At 48.2% G+C, this 21,540-nt stretch overlaps 1 protein-coding gene across 10 annotated transcripts in view; it reads left to right on the forward strand.

Moving 5' to 3' along the window:
• Window positions 1-21,540, forward strand: part of LOC116154070 (uncharacterized) — a 199,116-nt gene that overhangs the window by 168,211 nt on the left and 9,365 nt on the right. For 3 of the 10 annotated variants that reach the window (XR_010381589.1, XR_010381597.1, XR_010381594.1), the window contains one exon: window positions 2,374-12,317. Coding sequence is in view for 4 of the 10 variants with exons in the window: in XM_031455376.2 (XP_031311236.1) it covers window positions 2,374-2,503; window positions 2,666-2,857 (322 nt within the window). In the remaining 6 variants the exon portion in view is untranslated. The other 7 variants (XR_010381591.1, XR_010381595.1, XM_064487359.1 and 4 more) reach the window with 6 other exon arrangements.

The raw sequence follows: 21,540 nt of genomic DNA on the forward strand, positions 1-21,540 counted from the left end.
CCCGCATCTGTGACGTTACAGGAGCCTCTCAGAGGGCTCCGTGTCCCTCCTGGCCCGGGGACCAGCCCTTTCCCTCCAAAGCGTGGTGTTTCCCCGGAAATCGGGGCCGAGAGGCACAGTGCACGCTTCTTCTCTTTTCCTCTGTTGGGGCGATGCAGGCAAGCATGAAAGTTCTGATGTTGAGAATATGACCGACCTCTACAAGTAGGGTCTTAAAATTTTGGGGGAGCCACTGTACACCGCTGGCAGTGCTAAAACAGGTGAAAGCTTTAGCAAGGGCATAAATCAAGCACAACCTAAGTGGTAAAAAGAGGGGACCCTGTCTGGGACACACAGGCTGTCTCTAGAATCACGCTTGCAGGCTGAAGGGCTTCTGTACGCAGTAAGAAGTCAGTCAGGTTCCGTACGAGGGCTTTTGCCTCTTTGGTAAACTTCTGCTTAGCAGGCCATTGCTTTGACTGAGGGCTGGTCAGCCCCTCCCAGCCGTCCGAGCAAGTGCCAGTAAGAGCATAGAAGACACCACGTGCTGTGTGGACAGAGCCCCGGGGGGAGGGACTAGGAGGCGGGATTCTTGTCTCTTCCCTCCAGCTCTCCCCTCTCACCGTGTCCATCCCAGCCCGTGAGCACAAGGGACCCTGGGAGGTCCCTGGGTCTCTCTCTCCCCTGCGCCTACCCCGTTGATAAGATGAGGCACACAGGCCCTGAAATCCAGCTTCCTGGGTCTGCATCCCAGCTCTTCCACTTGCTCACTGTGTGACTCAGGGCATATTAATGTTACTTAATGTCTGGGTGCCTCAGTTTCCTCACCTGTAAAATGGAAATGGTACCCACCTCACAGGCTACCGTGAGGCCTGAATGGGTTAAAATAATGTGGGGTACTGGCAAGGTGGTTTGCCTTTTTCGGGATGAATCTCGAACACTGGTTCCAGTGATCGAGTCTGTTGCTTTCTCCTCCCTCTTCAGGCAGATAGAAACAGCCAAACATGCTCATGAGAGCCAGTCAGAACAGGTGAGGACAAGGAAGTCAGAGGGGCTGGTTAGGGTCTTGGTGCCCTCCCGACGATGGGGCCGCTGCCCCTGTGTCCGCCTCCTTCCCGGGCGCAGCCCCTGCCTCCCTCCCTCAGCCCCACGCAGAGCACAGGCCCCAGCAGCTCCCGCGGAGGGCACGGGGCCTCAGGTGGGCAGCGTTGCTGACCTGGAGACTGCTCCGCACCCCCAGCCCCGGGCCTGCTGAGGTCCTGGCGGCCTGTGCCGGTGTCCTGCAGTTTCAAGAGTTGTTGTCTGACTGGGTCATGGGAGCCAAGCTCTTTCCTAGCTGGTTCTCCTTGATGAAAGCTCCTTCACTGGGACTTTTCTTTGTCCTCAATCTGCATTGTTGCACACTCCCAGCACACTTCTCTGAGGGCTCAGCTGGCTACCCCTAAAATAGCCAGCGAGAGACAAGAACACTTGGTTTCGTGCTGCCCACCCCCCAACCCCAGAACTGATGCTCCATGGCTTCTGCAGAGGCTCTCAGTGGGAGAAAAGTTTCGCTCATGGGGCAAGTTCAGAGAGCCTGCGCCTCCTTTCCAGAATTCACTTGGTGGCTCAACCCTGCCACTGAAGAGAACCCCATTCTCTTAAGTTTGGGTGTCTCCATCCAATTTCCACTGGGAATTACATTTGAAAGGCTACTCTGGGTTGGAGTTTCCCTGCTAGAGAATTGGGGGCTGGCAAGGGGCATCTGTGGATCCGAGGGGAGCTAAGCAGGTGAGCAGTCCAGGAAGAGAGAGCCAGGATGAGGGCCGATGAAGTTGTGCTCATCATCTTGTAAGTCATAAACCTGAAGTTTTGTCAGATCTCTGGATAAAGAAAGAACCACTCTGAGTGGGTAAGTGCCTTTGCACTTGGCAGGAAACTAAACCGAGAGTAGTAAATATTCTTCATCACTCAAAATTGTTAGTCCAGAAAACCTAGAAAAGACCAGCCACTTCTGGTGGTCAAAACCAAGTGCACCCAATTTTTTGCAAACAAACCTGGAAACTCGGTTCACCCTGGAGGGCCCGACGCTGGAATGGCTGTGTGCGTCTGCCCCCTTGTGGCCATCACTGGCAGTGTGTGTGTAAGCTGTTGCTGGATCCTCTCTGCGAAATATATTAAAGGTTTTTAAGAAGAACTTTTCTCAGTCACTCTCTCTCTACACATGTCACTCTTATCTCCAGGGCTTAACCATTCTGCTTTTACATTTGTCTAATCAGAAATTTTCCCTCTTTTGACTCCAGAGTCACTACTTTCCAATAAGCTCTTCCACTGGCCTCTCAACTGATCTTTTAAAAATGTAAATCTGATTGCTTTCCCTTACTCAAAGCCCTTTAATGGCTCCTCTTTTTCCAGGGTCCAGTGTGTCTCTCAGAAGATACCCAAGCCCTGCTCCTCTGCCCGGGACTGCGTCTTTGCCTGTGTTCCTCTCTCTTCCTTGTCTGTTCACCCGCTAACACCTGCTCCTTCTTGGGATTCGCCTCAGGTATCACCTCCTCCAGGGAGCCCTCTGCATTCCATTCGATAGTGTAATGTACTGATGTAATGTGATGTAATGTAATACAACAAGAGAGGGAGGGAGGGAGGAGACGCGACGGAACTGAGCACACTGCGTTATAACCAGGTGCTTTTGTTCCTCTCCCACAAGACAAAGCTACTTGAAGGCCTTTTCTCTCTGTATCACAGTTCCGGCATATCACTGTCACTCACTACTTATAGAAGGACTAAAGGGAGGCAGGATAAAGGCATGCGGAGTCCCAGATCACCGGGTGTCGCTCTTGGGCTTGGGCTCGGTGGAGCTTGGGAAAGAACTGAGCTAATAAGCTGGAGGACCCAATAGGGCAGGCGCCACCTGTCCGTGCGGATGGAGAGAAGCCTGGTCACCTCGCTGAGCGGTGCTGGCCAGCCTCTCCCTTCGCTGCCCTCCTGCCAAGTCCGTCGTCTCTGAGTGTGCCTCAACCATGGCAGAGTCCCAGATTCTTTACCCTAGCACCCCAGACTCCACGGCATGACCCACCCACCGAGACTGCACACTTTTTCTGTTACGTGCCCTAAGCCCCATCCAGGCTCCAGGACTGTAGAACTACTTGCTGATGGACTTAATTATTCAACATGCTATGTGGCAAAAGCACATCCTAAAATGTTCTTTAAGATGCGTGTTAAATCAACTATACTTCAATTAAAAAAAAAACAGAAAAAAAGATGCATGTTACTGATTGCCTGTGGGCGTAAGTCCCTGTGGAGAGGAGGCACTGCTCTGTGCCCTCAAGGAAGTGACAGTCCACCTGCAGAGAAGACAGAAGCACGCGGGCCACATCAGGGAATGGGACAGCAGAAGTGAACGCATCACAAGGCAGCATGTGTTGAATTGGCAAACGGATGGCTCAAGAACGTGGTGTTGATGGGACAAGATAATGTACGTCAAAGTGCCTTCCCCCCCAACACTGCTGATTCCAGCCAGCCTGCCGCCCGCTGGCCTCTCACGCGCAGGTCATAACTCTGTTGATCCCCTTTGTACAACGTAGGTGCAGAGCTTTTCATACTGAGGCCCTGGCCCATCTCCCAGCCTTGTGTGCCCCCCATCCTTGGACCCAAAGCGGCAGAGACACTGAAGGCCACGTGCTGTTTGGTTTCTGTAGAGCACACGTTCCCTGAACCGCTCTCCCTGCCCACCCCTTCCTTGTCCAGCCTTGTCCCTCCTTTAAAACTCTCCTCTTCCTTTAAAATCCATCCAGTTTCTCAGGAAAGCCTGCTCAGCCTGCAGGCCGAGCCTCTTTCATGCGATGAAGGGCAATGCTCACGCGCTTCTCTCCGAGCACCTGATGTGGAGCACATGTCCCTTAAGCGTTTGTAGTTGGCAGAAAGGCCTTACCACATTAAAGGGGCCAGTAAACATCAGTTGACTTAACACGGTCAAGACATAAGTGCTGTGAGGGCTGCAGAGGGTGACCTGCCCAAGTGGTCCTGGAAGGCCCCTCAGAGCAAGAAGGGGATATTGAAGGGAACTTTAAAGGTTTTATACATTTAAAAGGGGCAAAGAATGAGAAGAATCCCAGTTTGGGTAGCTCAGTGTCTGTAGCTGCCGGCAACCCAACCAGTCTTTTAAAACAGAAACAGACCAGAGGGATGGAGCCCTGCGGGACACGGCAGTGGGGCAGCTTACTTTAGGGAGAGCAGTGAGTTTACCTAAAGGAAGGAGAGAGAATGCCCTGGAGGTGAGATGGACTTAGGATGGGGGAAGACGTCAAATGCCCGGGGTGTCTTGCAGGCTGTGGGTGCCATTTATTACTTTTGAAAACCATGGTGACTTGATATCAGAGTGGTGTGGAAAGTGGGAGCTGCCCTGTGGCTCTGCCTTCATTTGATACCACAGCCCTGAGCCCAGGTGATGGCCAAGATGCTAAGGACCCAGATGTGAACCCCCTCTGCTGCACCGCGCCTCACCTCAAAGGGCCAGACCTTCCGTGAACAAAGGCTTTCCTTCCAGCAGTGCCCTTGACCCGGCTCTGGGCTGTTGATTCTTTGGGTCCATTCAGCTCTGTCCTGTCCCTCTATCCTCGTGACTGGCAGTGACCCGGAAGGTGGCAGCACCCCCGCAGCAGGTGGCCTGCAGAGCTGAGTCACCGCCCTGGGAACGGTGCCCTGTGAGGCCGGCTCAGGCAACCCGGGAGCTCTCTGCCGTCCGGCTCGGCCGGGCCACCAGGGCGCCGAGAGCCAACGAGAAATGGGTTCTTCATGTACCCAGAGTGTTGCCGAGATGATGAGAAAGTGAAATAAAGACAGTTGAAGACCAAAAAGGAGACTGTCCTAATGCTGGTTTCCAGCTGGTGTCTTTAGCAAAGTAGTAGAGTTTTTCTTAATTATACTTATGGGCCATGGTGGTTTTAGCTGAACATACCAAAAAATTACACATTTGCAGATGTCTTTAAAAAAGGAATGAAGAGGATTTTATTTTATTTGTTTTTTTTTTACTGTTTTTTAAAATATTTTATTCATTTATTTTTGTGGGTTTTTTTTTTTTAAATTTTGTTTTGGGGGAGGTAATTAGGTTTATTTATTTATTCATTAATTTTTAATGGAGGTACTGGGGATTGAACCCAGGACCACCTCGTGCATGCTAAGCACACACTTTTACCCCTGAGCTACATCCTCCCCAAGAGGATTTTTAAGTGATGTTTTAAGATTCTGTTTGACCTCATGAGTTAGGAAAGTTTAAGGAATAAAATGATGTGAAGAGATATCCAAGCTGTCAATATTCTCAAAAATGATTAAACAAGATTTAGGGTTTTTTTTTTTTTAAGCTTTTAAAATTATTCGCAGATAATTCTGGTGGGTGTTGTTTTTTTTTTTAAATGATCATGCTTGCATTTCATCCCAGAGAAGATAAAAATGTAGTGTTGCTTTTGAAAGGAGGATTGTATTTTTTTTTCTTTTTTTTAATCTGGCTTATTTACTGCAGCAATGAATAGAGATGACTTCAGTCTAAAAAACAAGTTAACCATGATCTCCCTCCTTGCCTGGCAAAATAAGCCTTTATCAAGTAACAAAAGAAGTGCAGGTCTGACCACCAAGGCGTCGTTTCAGCGGATTAGGATTTTTCCAAAAGGCAAAACAGAAAGCTCCCTACATTTTCACAAGCGAACAGTAACTCTTAGGAAATACTCCCAGCTTACTCAGTTCCTATGAGGCCATAAAAAGTCTGGTGACAATTAATCAGACAGTTGCCTGAATACAGATGCCACATGCAATGAGCTGTGTTGACGCCACTTTCAGAATTGGAGAAAATAGAATCACATCTCTTTCTTTTTGAGTGTGGATATTTTTTGACCAAAAAAAAAAAAAAAAGCTTAATTTTTTTTTTTTTTTTTTTTTTACTTTCACATGATGTGCCCAGTTATTCTCTACAGCTGAAGTGTCCCTGAAGGCAAAACCCCAGTCATCCTCTTGAGCAAACTGTCCTGGCCGCTGGCTGTACCTGCGTGCTCTGTGACCGCATGGGGCAGTTTTCAGCGAGTCTGTGGATTTCCACCGCTTGCTTGCCAAAGATGCTGTGAACTGTGACTTGGAAGTTGGGATTTCTCTGTTACTTTGTTTGTTTACCTTCTCTGAGGCACACAAAAAAAATATGGACGGTTAAAAGTGTTCCCAGTCTTTCTAAGGCAGGAAGAACTGAGGCACATTCTGCTTCTAGAAACCAGAACCACACCCTGATTCCTACAGCCTGGATAATTTCAGGTCAATAAAGGCCAAATCGAAGTGCATTTGGAAGGTCGAGGTCAGTTGATTCTAGAATCCATTCCAGTCGAAAGAATCTCTAGACTCACTGTTTTCAGGCATGTGGTTTGGGGAAAGAGGATTTTAAAAAAAGAGGGTAGCTTTATTGTCTATTTTTTGACCTACGTGGGGAGAGAGAACTGACCTGCTTTGGGGAAGAGGTTGCCAAACCACCCACCCCAGTGACCATACATGAAGATGAATGAGCATCCAGCCCCGAATGCAGCCTCCTCGCGGTAAGGAAGCTGGTGTAGGGCCCCGCATGACGGCCTGGAAGCCCCGAGTGCCGGGGGCTCTTGAGACACACTCAGGCCCTGAGGAGTTAAAAAGGCAGAGACAGCCCGTCAGCGAGTGCCCGCCTGGGCACGGATTTGTTTATCCTGCCCTTCTGAAGTCAGAGCCAACATTCTTCATGGTTTTGAATGATTCAGAATGTTTCTCTCTTGGCAGGGCCGCTTTCCACACACGGGCTTACGACTAAAGCCCCTTCAGGGCCGGGCAGAGCGGAGACCGGCCTCACACTTCGTGGCGCGTCGCAGAACTGGCTTAGTTTAGAGCAGAAGGGAGGCTGTGGCACAGTGTGCTCGTGTCCGAGGTGAAGAGACTGGACAGGGGGCCTTGGTGGGCCAGAGGCCCGGCAGCTGGAGGGAGAGGCCGGCGGGAGCCCGGCCGCCCTCCTCTGACCACACAGCTCCTGTCCAGGCCTTGGGAGGAGGCTCCCGCTGCCCTCAGAGGAACGCTTGGAAGATGACTTAGGTCAGAAAGGAGAACCTCATTTTTACAAAATGAAACGAATCAGTTATTTTTTTGTCACAGGCAGCTTTTCCCAAAATCTCCTTTGTCAGTGTGGTGAATTTATTAGCTCCTGGGCTTCCAGAAGGAAGAATAACATTTCTGTCTGTGTGCCAGGTGGGAGGCTTGGTATACCCTCTGCGCTCTCTCCCTTCTTCTTTTTCTTTTTTTGGATGAAAATTAGCTTACTTCACGCTAGTTCTCAATAAAACAAACGTTGACTCCTTCCCACAGGAGACAGAGTTGAGCAATGTTCTGAGAACACACTGTGCTCCTTGGGGCACTGAGTGAATACGATGTTTAGAAGATGCTCTGGAAGCTTGCGAGTGCCTCTTGGGACTAGAGTGAAGGCGGGGCGGGGGACGGGCAGAGGAGCCTGGCGGCTGGAGGAGCAGTGACTCACCCCTTCCTGCCTGGCCGAGGATTCCAGGCCACGAGAAGCCACGGGAAGGGGCTCTGCTCCCTGTGAGCCACGGCGTGAAGCAGTGACCCCTGCTGGATGCCCGCGCCACCATCTCATGAAAACAGTAGAAGAGGATATGCCAGGTTCCTGGTTCTCCACCAGCGGCTTCCCCAAGCCCTCAGGAGGACCGTGCTGCCTGTGTCTACATAAGGACAGCACCCTGAACCAAGAGACGGAGTCGTTCGCCTGAGGAGGAAGGTTCCAGTCCACAGGGCTCCCCGTGGGCAGGAGCCACAGGGTCTTTCTGGGTGGCTGGAGAGCACCCTGTAGTATTGCTTTGCATGATCTTTATGTAACTAAAGCTGTCACAGGTGCCAAGGTAAGCATCTCTGACGCCATCTTTTCACGGGAGGAACTGTCCCCGAGTCCCAGCAGCAGTGAATGCCTCTCCCAGTCCTCCCAGCCCAGGGAGACAGCTCAGGAGGGGAATCAGCTTGTGTTTAGCTTCCAGCAATGATTTGAAGGCTAGATAACAATGTTTCCCTCCCCACCCCCCATGCCGTCTTCATTTTTAAGATAGGCAGTTTATTTTAAAAAGAACCAGAAAGGGGAAGCATGTCCCGGGCATCGCGCCCCAGGGCTGGGCCCTCTCTGGGCTGCACAGGAGGGAGCCCCCAGGAGAGGCCAGGGAGGTGGTAGAACTTAATGTCCACCTCAGATTTTTTACAGTTCTGACTTTGTCATGGTTGTATGCACTTAAAAAATTATAATCCAGCCAATGTTACAAATTTAAGCCATGAGTTAAAATTTTCCTAGCAGAAAGTTACACGGTGAGCTGGAGAAATGGAATAGAAATCCACGGGTGGTTCTCTTCAAGGTTTTATATTTGCGTTGGACTCGAAGGCCCCTCACCCACCATGTGAGGTGAAGGCACTGGGGTGGAGGGTGTGGAGCTGCCCTGGTCCCTGCCGTCAGAGGGTCCTTCCTGTGCTCCCCCAGCTGATGGAACCTTATCCCGGGACACGGGTGCCCCGGCTTCTAAAGGAGTTGGGGTCTGGGAACTGGGCTCGAGTTGAGCAGAAGGGCATTTTACAGGATGTCAGTTAATCTGTTCTCCGTGTCTCCAGCCAGAACCGCATTCCAGACAAATGGGTATCTGTAGCCCCTGCTCATCAAGGCATCCTGAGAAAGGGGCTCTCAGCCTCTCTGGGGCTCCCAGCAGGAGGCCGCCACCCCCATTTCTTCTTGCTCACACCTCTGTGGACGTGGAGCCTAGGAGGCCCTGAGACAGCTCATTATCCTGACCCCAAAGTCTGCTCCCTCAGCTGCGGGCCTCACAGCGCCTAGAGCTTCCCCCGTCCTGGTACCCATCCCATCGTCAAAATAACTGTCCACTCGTCTGTACCCGCTGCTGGCCTGCCCAGCCCGTGAGGACCGGTGCCCTGTCTAGTTCACTTGGTGTCTCCAGCATAGTGCTTTCCGCATAGTAAGTCTTAGCAAACATCAGTTTCTTCTGCTCTTCACAAATTTCGTGTGTTTTCTAATCTTCTGCCATCCTGGATCTCAGTTACCTTTCAGTGTGTGTGTGTGTGTGAGCACATGTGTGCGTGGAGTAGAGGGAGACAGACATGAGCTCACTTGCTCTCACACACACCCGCTGTGTTGTCTCACATCCCTTGCAGTCTAATTTTCCAAAGTCTCCAGATGCAGGCCTTCCCCTGTTCTCACTGATTTTATCTCCCTGCTGCTTTTAACATGATGCTGGCATCCCCTCCCTGAAGCCCTCCCGTTTTGCCTCCTGCCCAGGCCACCCCTGTGGAGCCCAGCCCAGGTCCCCTTCCTCTCCGTTCCACAGTTAGATCGTAAGGTCACGTGCCAGGGCGTCCATGTCACCTACTTACGTGTTTTTCTAGTCGTGTCTGGCCCAGGACCAGGCTCTTAGGAGGCAATCAGTGAACCCCTGCTGACTGATTTTTAACGGCTCTGTCTTTATCAGTGGTGCTGAGGAATGACGCGCGGCCCTGCCGCAGTGCTGTTGGTCATCCCCTCCACGGGAGGTGTGCCTGTCCCAGCGTGCAGCCCCCGCCGCACCCCAGCCCCGACACCTGCTGTTTTCCTGAGGAGCCCTTGTTACGGGCTGTCATTATCTGTTTGTTCACTGACACTGGACTTATCTGCCTTGTTCAGTCTCGTGTCCTCTGAGCCGCATTCCGCTCCTGGTACGTCGTAAATGTGGTGAATTCGTGGTGCGTGAACAGATGATTGGACGTGGTTGAAATGTTCTCAACCCAGTTTCAAATTGTATCTCTTTCCCTGGACTCTGGACTCCTGGTGGTGATGTCCCTTGGCTCATAGGCTTTCCCTCCAGAGAAGCCCCCTGACCCACAGCTGCCATGTGCTGGTGCCCAGTATTACTTCAGTCTTTCACACTAGTTTTAGCACGTTGATTGCGATGCCTTCAGAAATTTTGTTATCTAGAATGTTCGGTGAGCCACCCCCTCACGGGAACGTGGAAGTGGTTGACATGCACTGAAGAGCTATGTTCCATGTGTCTTACTGGAATTAGTTATGTGTTCTCAGCTCTGAGAGTTAACATTTCTACTTCCACTTTATAAAGGAAGAAACTAAAGCTCAAAAGGGTTAAGTGGCTCGTCCAAGCTGTGCAACAAGGGACAAGAGGGAAAACCTGAATCCTGGTCTTTCTGATCGCAGAGCTTCTACTGCCTGTCTGTCTGTTCCCAGTCTAAATGGGCCATTAACGGGAGGGTGCCTGAAAGCACCTGACGTTTAAAAGGCGGCACAGAGTACTTAACTCAGATAAGCTAATGCTCATGAGGAAAGGCAGAGATAAAGAAAAGAGATCTTTTTGTAGATTGATTCTGAGCAGAGATTGACAGAGGTCAGCTTCTGAGACCTTTAAGAGGATGACCTCTGAGCACCTAAGAAGACCGCCTTTGGGGGCCCCTGTGGCGGAGGGCTGCCAGTGGAGAGCAGAAGTGGACCCCGACCCCTTCCTGAGAAAGCGGCCAGAAGCCCATTAGTGAACCCTGCTCGCTGGCTGTCACTCTCCCCTTTGGTGATGGGCTGGGTGCCAGCCTCAGCCTGTACTTTGGTTAGAACCACTGCAGAAGGCACAGATTTCCAGTGCTTGTGGAAGGGAGAGGGAGGGCAGGGATGTTAGGGGGAAGCTGAAAATGCATCTGTCAAACCTACATCGTCATGGTTGAGAAACCCTGTCACCAACTCACAGTTTTCGTGACCCAACCTTCTTGTGCCCTGGTCTTCCCACCCATTGAGTATGCCCGCACAGCTAAGTCTTAGGAGGCTGTGGGCACGGGTCACGGAGCACTCCCGAGGTCCTTGGATAAGTGACAGCACGGATGGAGGAAGCATGCCACAGGATTAGATTTTGTCGCGTGCTTTCACAGGAAACGGTTCACTGAAGGAGGACTTCTAGCAGCTTAAACAAACTATTCCAAATACTTTTTCCAAATACTGAAAAGCTCCCAGAAAACAGCAGACTGGCATTCCCCACAGCCTGATGCAGGTCTCAGTTACTGTTAGAAGGGGAAAGGGCTCCTCTCTGACCTTCACTTTTATGATCAGACAGTTTTGGAAACATGCTGTCATTTCATAACAGTGTTTAAATAGCCCATAGTCGTGTGTGACTTAGTGGCTGCACATAGGCTTGAATTTTGTGTTTACCTTGATAGACCTTCCTTCCCATTTACACTTCTCTGCTTGAATTGTTTAGATTTGTTTTCCTGTTGTTAAGACAGTATTGGATACACCTACTGCTTTTCTCAACCAGTTCTCTTGCTGGCTAAGATCCTCTTGAATTCCAGCACCAACGCTTAAGAGCCTTTGTAACATGTTATGTCCCTGTTTGACAGCGTCTTGAAGGACCTGAGCAGAGTCACTGCACGTGTTCGGTCGCACGTGGGCTTAGAGGTCACACCGTGAACTACACTTGGTTTTCTTCCCGGTGGGTTCTGATGCAGCTGTTCATGAGCACGGCCCACTCTGGCCTGGGCTGTGTTTAAGTTCCTTTTCCAAGGGGGTGTGATCGTTAGCTTAAAGGTTTTAGTAAGCGGTCACTTGACAGGACAGCCTTCCCCGCGTTACACTCCTCAGTCGCTCTGTCTCTCGCTGGGTGAACTGTGCGTGTTCGAGGGTCAGGCCTCCCAGGAGCCGAGCAGGTGCCATGTGTGGATGGCTCCAGCGTCATTTCCCTTGAACGGCCAGTTTTCAGGAACAAAGACCTCTACGACCTGGGCTTCCGCTCCCATGATGTGGTGGAAGGTGCATTCCGGCTGTAAAGTTAGACCACATAGGGGAGAGTGTCACGGGCTCCGGTTCCAGGTAGCCCTGGGTCTGATTCAGAAGCAGCAAGGGAAGGTTGCACTTGCAGACCAGTGCTGCCCTCTGCTGGCCCGCTGCCACAGCGGGAGGCTCCAGAACCAACTTTGAAAAGAGAAACCTCCTCACATCTTACGTGCAGGCTGCTTTCATGCCTGTCTTCCGTGATTGGAGCTATAAGGTCAAGACCATGTTTTATTTCGTAAGACACCTTGCTGGGCAAGCCTTGATGAGCTGCCAAATGCACGGCCTGGTGTCGGTGGACAGTTTCCTTAGCAGCAGTCACACCAGTGACAGAGAGAACTTTCCCAACCTGCAGGTCTTAAGCAGGAAAGAGAAAATGCTCTTTATTTCTCCTTTTAAAAAATTCATCTCTCTCACACTGGGTGGGGTAACAGGAGAAAACAACTGACTTGGCTTCCTCTGTTGCTCTGGGATATTTCTTAAGGGTTTACTCACCTTGTCGTTTAAATTCCAGGTGCTGCTCTTCTGCACAGATGCCCCCCGAGGACTGTCTGGGCCTGGAGAATACCTGTCAGCAGGTTGCTTTGACACCCTATGTAAGTAGAGGCTTGTGCTCGGAAATCAGTCTCAAGGGAGCTTCGTTTTATTTTTTTGTTCCTGGATGATTCCTCAGTAAACTTTGTAAGAACGGTCATCGGTGTCTGATCTCTATTCCTTTCCTCTTAAACGCTCACCTTCCGATTAACAATCAGAAAAGGTCTCTGTACCATGAGCTCCTGCTGAAAAGCAAGGGTGTGTGGATCCCATACTGGGGTCTCAGACTGGGAAGAGGAGAGGGAGGCAGGAAACAGTAAAGCTCCTCATGCAGTTAATTCAGTTGGAGACGCCGTTTGTCGATCCAAGGGCATCTTTTCAGGGTTTAGTAGCCGTCGGGCTCCCCTGGGGTTGGCGGCAGTGGAGGGTGAGGGTACCACGTCCAGTGCAAGGTGTGAACGCGGGGTAGGAGCCGTGGCAGATCTCTCAGCCACGTCTCTGTTGCAACGTGCTGAAGGAAAGCGCATCTATTATTTCTGTCATCGTAACCATCGTTTACTGAATGCGTGCACGTGCTATGTCTAGTTCTACTTGCTTTTTCTTACGTGTCTTATTTAATTCTCCCAGTGACCTTCTGCAGTAGGTCCTGTCATTACCCTGGTTTCCCAGATGAGGAGCCTGAGGCACAGAGTCAAATAACTTCCCTCAGGCGGTGCGGGGAGCAAGTTCCAGAACTTGACCTTCTGGCTCCAGAAGTCTGCAGTGGACAGTCTCACTGAACTGCCTCTTAGAAACAGGAAGCTCCGGAGGATGAGCTGCCAGGCTCTATTTGGAGGCGGTATTTTTAGCACTGTCATGATCACCTGCAGGGGCTGTTGCACGGGTCACTACGCTTTTTTGAGCTTCTATAACATTAGTGGGGAAACCAGGCTTGAGAGAACATGTGACCTGCTTACAGTCACAGCGCAAGTCAGAGTGTGGCTGAAGGTCCAAGTTGCCTCCCTCCTCCTCCTGGGGGGTTGTTAGGGACTCCTGCTGCTGATCAGGACCAGAGCTGGTTTTAAGGGTTTGCTCAACATGCTTCTTGATGAAACCCTGCAGCTCAGAGCTAGTTTTTGTGTTTGGAGTTCTATGTGAAGATTAGCCCTTCCAGTTTCTATAAAGCACCAAGCAGCAAAGAATGATGACTAAGAGCCTGGATGTGGAATTGAGCAAAGCAGGGTTTGATCCTGCTCTTGCCATTCATAAGCTTTGTGACCAAGAGCAAGTTCCCATACCCTCTCTCAGTCTCTGCTCCTTCATCTGAAAAACAGAGACAACGCCACCAGCCTTGTTAGGTGGTTGTGAACGAAAAGAAAACGCACACAGAGCATGTAGCACAGTGTCTGGCACTAAGTCTTCCAAAAACAGAAGCAATCATTAGTTTTCAGAGTACCCTTCCATCCACTTCTCAGTTCATTCTGGCCTTCACCCTGAAAAGGCACTTCGAAGTCCTGCTCCGTCTAATAAAACAAAGGACATTTGTGGAGTGCTTTAAAAATTACAGGTGTTCTGTTTTACTGAATCCCACATGCCCCTAAAAACCACTGCGGTATACAAGTTTGTATCTTCATTCTCTGTATATCGGCATGCTAAGGCTCAGCAAAATTAAATGATTGACCAAATCATTTAATCCCATAACTAGCGAATAGCACAGCCAGGGCGTCAACTTAGAGCCACAGCTGCAAAACCTGCTCTACTTACTCACCTGCCTCCTGTAAGAAAGTATTCATTAAAGGCATGTACGTTAACAGAATGGCTTCCAACTGGTAGTATGCAGCACCGTCCAACCAGTAACAGTTGCATCTTCAGTCCGGTGGAAATAATCAGGGGAGGACTCCGTCTCCTGATGCCTGTAACATTTTGAAGCTGCCTTCTTAAAGAAGTGTCACAGTCACATGCAGTTTCCTTGTGAAATCCTCAAGCCCCAAGGGACGTTAATCGTAATCCAGTTTTCTCCTGCAGGAACAGACTGGCATTTCACTTCGAGGAGAACAGTATGTTTCCACCGTTCCACTTTTGCCACACAGGAGTTACAGGTGTGGTTTGTATTGATCCCCATCTCAGGCTCTACCTTTCCTATCAGATTTGGAAGGAAAAAAAAAATACAAAGACGGGCAACTTGCTCAGAAACAGCAGAAAGCATGGCAGCGCAGGTTGGATTTTGAAATGGAAACACATTCTTGTGGCTTGCGGGCTGAGAGACACTAAGGAAGGATTTTGTTCTCAAAGGTGATTGTTTCAATGCTGGAGATGGAGAGTTTAACAGTTTTAAGTGTGTGTTCTGTGTGTAAGGAAGAGTTGTTAAAAAATAGCATTCCTTTCAAATGACACAATACCTTAAAATTATTGATAGTTAAAAATAGAAACGCCCTGACTTACAGAAATGGAGCCCTGCCGTATCGTGGCCTGGAAAGACAGAACAATCAAGTCGATTGTTGGAGACTGGAGGATATGGAGGAGTAGAAACATGCTCATGTACACTGAGTAAACTCTTTGCTTGTGGTTGAATGTCGCTGAGAGACTCAACAAAGTCAGCAGATACCATCTGCTGTCGTCCGTCCTGGAAGGAGAACGAACACGCCCCTGTTAACTAATCAGCTGCTTTTTCCCACCTCCCTACTCGGCAACAGTGCAGTTTTTCCCCACGTTAATTTGATAGCCAGTCTCCCCATGCAGACCTCTTTTCAGGAAACTGGCCTCTTGCTTTAGAAGACTGTATACAAACAGAGGCCCAGACTCAAGATCTGTATCTCTGTGTTTTGTTTAAGTCATTTAACAGTCACCAACTATGGACCTCAGTTTACAACCTCAAGGGCGTACAAACTTCGGGGAAGTATATTAGTGACCGAGCCCTAATACCGAGTATTTTGCTTGATACTCTTTGTCTGCTGAAAATGCCTCCTCACGTGAAGAGACATAGATGGGAAAGAAAATACCTACCTTCGTTCTTCTGCTGAAGTTTTTGAAAAGCATCCTTAAAGGATGATGCGCAAAACTTACCGTACCTATTCATTTCTGCTAGAGGGGAACACAACAGTGTGGTTGTGTACATAGTTCGTGTATGTGCGTGTGACATATACTTCATGTATGAGGTACATGTATCTTATCAGACATAAGTAAAAGGAAGAAATTCATTCTTCAGGAAAAAATTTTCCCCATAACTGAAGTGTCAATCATTTGAAAATAAAACTTCTCAGTGGCAGCAGGCAAAAGCTGTGACTAGTCATTTGTAAAAGAAACAAGCAGACCTTTTTGTTCTGGATTTTAGACTTTGTAACTGATGGGAATAATCTGGCTGCATCTTGCAAACTTCAGAGACTGATGTTGTCAGTTACAGCAGCATATCCAGAAGGATGCAGTGGGCCCCTGAATTAATCACAAAATTAGTGAAAGAGTTATTCGAGAGTGCCAGTGATTTCTTGTGTCTCCGCACTTTTTCAGGTTTAAATGCTTGAATTTACTACCCAGTGGAGATATTTTACTGCCTGTCGCTTGACAAAGTGTGTGTATTTCTCTGCAGTTAGTGAACTGCTGCATCTTCGAGGAATCGATTGCCACGCATCTCGGAATCCCATAGCGTTCTAGTCCTTTGTTCACAAAGCTAGCCTAGTGTGGTAGGCACGCGCAGCGGTGCTTTTCCACTGTGAAGGATGCATCTGTGTGGGGATCTCCTGATGAAGGGAGAAGTGGCCGAGCCCATCAGGTGTAAGAACGTGAATTAGACCTGAGCTGAGCACCCTGCCCCTCCCGGCTTATGAGCGTCCTGTGAGCCCACTGGAAGTCGTCAACCACAGGCCCGTTGTAATTGGATGTTCTTCCCACACTCATTTCGAGATTGTAAACGAGAGCGACATCGGAGGGAAGTCAAAAGGAGGCGTGAAGTCTCTTAATTTATGTAAGCAAAGAGAACAGACTGAGTTAATGGCACAGCCAGGATTAGAGTTCCTTCTCAAAAGGTGATGCTGTCATGATAAAACCAAAAGAAGGTGAGGGGATATTTTAGGTTAAAAGAAACCAAAGAGACTTAGTGAGTGAACGTTGATGGGATCTGGGTTCGAAAACAATTTCCAAACTACAAGGACATTTTTTTTTTTTTGGAGAGGGTGGGAAAAGTTGGATATAGGGTAGATGTTAGATGATACTAAGGAATTGTTCGTTGTCTTAGGTATGAGTGAGATACTGTGATTATATAGAAGAATGGCCTCATTTTTTAAGACCTGCTCAAGAAGTTAGGAGCACAGTGTCAGGATGGCTGTGGATTTACTTTCAGACAGTTGAGCAAAAAATAGACGTACCTGACATGGAGATAACATCACTGAAGTGAAAGTGGCAAAAATGAACAGCTGTTGAATTGAGGTGGGATAAATTTAGGAATTCATAAGTCACTCAGACTTAATGTGTGTCTGAAATCTTTTGTAACAGTTTACAAAACAGGATGCACATCTCTTTAGTTAGGTGTCCTGGATACAGTAAGTGTCCTCCTGGATCCCCGGAGCCCTAAAGGGACTGGCAGCAGGCTTCCTAATAAAATGACACCAAGAACCATAATGGGAAGAAGAAAAGAACTGCAAAAATAATCCACGGAGACCTGGGAGTACAGAGCCTCACCTGTGCAGTGGAAGGAGGAGAGTCTTAGGTGAAGCCAACAGAACCCCTCAAGTCACAGGTGCAGTCTGAGGAATTCCACTCTGGAAAAAACATTAGGGTCTCATTAGCACCAATATATTACCCTGCTTCTGAGCGATTCCACTGTCCTCCTTAGACCCCCGGATCATAGTCATCCTTTGAATCAAACAGAATTATTTTCAAATGAAAGCACTGGGTTTAGGGAAGTGCCTTCCTGAGCTGCCCCCAGGGCGCCTGCTGAGGCTGTGCTGCCTGCACGTGTGTGGGAAGGTTCTTCGGCACCACTTTGAGCTGCCCTGCTCCTGGGCACTGACCCCTGGATCAGCTCTGGCCTCGTATTTACCCAAGTACAGGACATCCCTTGACCTCCCACCAGGAGGGAGGGGGTCGACGTGTGCTGGTTGCCTCTAAGTGATGAACCTGGACCTTTATCTGGGCAGCTCAAGGACGGAGTCACAGGCACCCCCCGCCCCGAACACCAGATTCGGCGATAGCAGTGTGTGCATGTATGAGATTTGCTAAAGCTCTGTTTCAACCACAAAGTGAATATCTCCCAAACAGGGTTCCAACTTTCTCCTTTCTAGGTTTTCTGGAGTTTGTTTTAAGAAAACAGTTCTGAAGAAAATACCGATCATGAAGCTTCTTCAGGAAGCTGGTTTCATATGGTGGTTTAGATTTAAATAGTGATTGTCTAGCACCATTTGAAATCAGTGTTCTTGGGGGAGCCCAGCTGCGCTGCCAGCGGCAAAAGGAACGAATGGGTCAAGCCCTGAAGAACCTGAAAGCAGAGACCAGACGGTGAGGAAGGCCTGCAGCTGGTCTGCTCCCTGCCCTGCCAGCAGTGAGCGCTGGTGTCGCCGCAGCAGGGTAACGATGGGGGTGTCTCATGACTACAACTTCACACTCCTACCTTCTACGGCACTTTTCCTGTAATATCAGCTCCATCGTGCGTGGGTTAAAGGGCCCAGCGTACTGCGGATTTATTCATCTTTGGGCCCTTCCCAACCCTCACATCCTCCTGTGACCCCTTAGAGGATGACTGATTTCTTTTGGTGTTCAGAGTCAATATAAATTTCTAGCACCATCTGAAATCGGTTATAATGATGGGGGAAGAGCACCGTGCAGCCGAGTAACGAGAGGAAATATACTGGTGACCTCTGAGACCATGAATGAGAAACAAGAGAACAGAAACACCCAGGTGGTTTTTCTTCTTTCAGTTTTGGAGTTTCCTTGCCCTGAATTACGTGTGTTTTAATGTTAATGAGTGGTTAACTATTAGCATATTGCTAACAGTTGTATTTTAGAGGAATTCCACAGAACCGGTGGGGATAATTGTTTTGATGCTGGATACCTAGGCAAAGTGGGTAAAGTCAACACCTCGGTCATTTGGGGGCCGCCGCAAGGGGGTAAGTTCTGCTGGCCGCTCGAGGCTGGTGTGACCTCACCTTCCAACACGCTTCTGCCTCGGAGGAGTGGAGCTGATTCCGTGTTCAACCAGGTCACTTTCTTAAAGGCTCAAGTGGGCTAGAAGTTTAATCCAACCAGACACATGAGGGAAAATGGCACAGATAACTAGGTTTCTGTGTCTAGGACAAGACCAAGTTAATACTTACAGTCAATTTAGAAAGCAAGGTGAAGAAAGCTCCAGGTTGCACTTGAACTAAGTTTCCTAAATTTTACCTCCTTGCTATGGAAGGGAAGTTGTGAGACTGAGAGCAAGACTGGGCTTCCCAGGTCCAAGCAGGGGGGCGAAGAGGCTCAAGGGTGAGCTGTCTCAGCCACTCCTGCTCTGGGGGTTCCCTGCTGCTCCTGCCCCTGCAGCTGGTTTAGCCAGGGGGCAGCCTGCCGCCCCGCCTGCTGTCCCCATTTGCCGTTCTGGAGATGGACGGGCCCCTGCTGGAACTCCATGCCTTAACCTTCCGTTTTCTCTCTGGCCCAGAGACACTGCATGGCCTGACCATCAGGTGACACCTCACCTGCTTCACAAAGGTCAGGCCGCCACCTCCTTCCCTTCCCCACCCACTGTGCCTTTCCACCCTCCCGCTGCCCGTTTGTCCAGGAAAGTCCTCGCACCTCAGGGCTAAGACTTGGAATTTGTAGCCAAAACTTTGTTTGCCACTCAAATCAGGTGAGACCATTTCATGTCGTCTTTTTCCGTCCTGTGGTTATTTTTTCCCCAGAACTCTGTCTTTTGCTTTCTTACCTGCTCTGCTTTCCCTGAATGATCTTACTTACTCCTCTGGTTCCAGATACACCAGCCACGTGATCATTTCCCCTGAACCAGAGCTCTTGCCACCGAAATTTTTCAGAATTCCTTGTTTCCAAATTTCTGGATGTTTTCCGTACGAAGTGTCTGCCCAGTGGAGAGGCCCACATGGCAAGAAACTGATGTCTTCAGACAGCAGCCCGTGAGGACCCTGCCAAGAGCCACGTGAGTGAACTTGGAGATGAATCCTCCCGCATGACTGCAGGTGCAGGAGCTCCAGCCACTCCAGCCGAAAACCTTGGCTGCAGCCTGTGAGGGACCCTGAGCCAGAGGACCCCGTTCTTCTGACCCAGAAATCATGACACGACATAAGTCCGTGGCTTTAGGCCACTGCGTCGTGGGGTTGTTTCTTACACAGCAGTGGATAGCTGTACAGCTCATAGTACACATACCAAGACTCAAACTTTCTGTTTACAGGACCTAACTTTTTAGATAAACTTTTTGTTGCAAGAATTTTAGATTTGAAGAAAAGGTACAAAGAGGACAAAAAAGCTTCATCCAGTTTCCGCTGTTGCATTGTATATAACCACGGTACAACGTCAATACGAAGAAACCAACATCAGTGTCTTACTGTTAGCTAAATTTCAGGCTTGCTTCACACACCCCTCGTTTTCCCACTACACTAATGTCCTTTTTCTATTCCAGGATGGTTGTCAGATTTTTAATAGCCTAGTAGATACCACACTCCATAACTCTTGTGTTTTTGTGTTTGTGTATGTGGGTTTGTGTGCAGAGAAAGAGAGATAAAATACATATATGTTTGGTAAAATTTGGGAGATCTACCCATTGGTAATAAAGGAATACTGGCAAAGTCTTTAATTAGGGGTCTTGTTTATAAGTATTTGGAAAAATAACCATTACATTAACTTAACTGAAACTTTCTACTATGTGAGGTTACTGAGGGGCAGGTGGGACTGGGTCCAAATAAAAAAGGATAAGACCCTAACAAGTCACAAATACTTTTGAGAAGTCAAATATACCTCTAAAAAGCAACCGTGTTTTAATAAGCTAAAACCTTTAAAATTTTCATTTATTAATAAGAGTATTGAATATTAGGAGATTCACAGATGGTTACTTTGCATTATGAAGTTGATATAAATTAATTTTAATTAGTATAATATGCAAATACTTAATTTCCTTCTAACTATTTAAATGGAAACTATTCAACTAAGAGTACTAATGTGCGTTTTTCCTAATGCCTACACAGTGTGATCCTGGCAAGTCGTTTGATCTTTCTGGGTTTTTCTTTTGAATCAATTTATATTAACTAGAATTTTACAACAAAGTAATCATGTACTACAACCACTTAACAGTTGTAAACATTTTGCAAACAAAACTCCGTATAAAAGTTTAACAAAACTAACTATTCTCTAATGGTTTAAACATTTAGCTGCATTATTTTGCAGCATAGTTCCAAGTGATCCTTAAAGAACACTCCATATAAAAGTAAAACTTTAAGGGAAGAATGAGTGATGTTGCTTAATTAAGAAAAGATGTCCCATTTCTACAAACACTCTCCCACTTGGATGTTTTTAACTAGGGTGTATAAATGAGGAAACCAGGTGGCTTGCGAGAAAAGAAGCTTTGGCTAGATCCTAAAAAGCCATTAAGTGAGATAGGGTTTTTTAAATTTTCTTGGTTAACCTACCAAAAAGCCCAAATAAACAAACCATTAAAAAAAATAACAAAGAAATTTGAACTCTGAAAATAAGGCACACGTGAGACCCCAAGTCTCAGTGGCTGAGGTTTGCTTCTTAGCTTGACTCCGGGGGGTCAAGTTCTTCTTTGTGGCCAGAAGGACTTACCTGATTTTCAGTAATTGACTCCTGAAAAAGAAAAAAAAACAGACAATAGGAGATGCTGCAGAAGGAGGGGGTGCCAAAAAGAGAGAAATGAAATATGATTGGGGAGAAAGGAGCAAAACACAGTGTCACCTCATTTACAAGCCGTCACTTCCCAGAACTCTGAATTCATTAAGTTTTCTGCACCTCTTTGCTTTGAAATGAAAGTGTCAAATGACAGGAAAGCAAGCTGTTAAGTTTACTGCAGAAGTGCATGCATAAACATTTCTAATACTATATTTTGAGGTTAGTACATAATTCATTCCTGTCTGTTGTGCCTAAAATATAATCTTGGCTATTCAGAATGATGACTGATCCTCAGAAACTGTGGAAAACGTAAACCATCGACGGCTTCCATTTTATCATCATCCTGTGCTTACTGAAGCCAGAAGAATGTGTAAATATGCTGTGCGGGCTTTGTA

The sequence above is a fragment of the Camelus dromedarius genome, chromosome 7, assembly GCF_036321535.1.
Source record: "Camelus dromedarius isolate mCamDro1 chromosome 7, mCamDro1.pat, whole genome shotgun sequence".
NCBI classification, from domain to species: Eukaryota; Metazoa; Chordata; class Mammalia; order Artiodactyla; family Camelidae; genus Camelus; species Camelus dromedarius.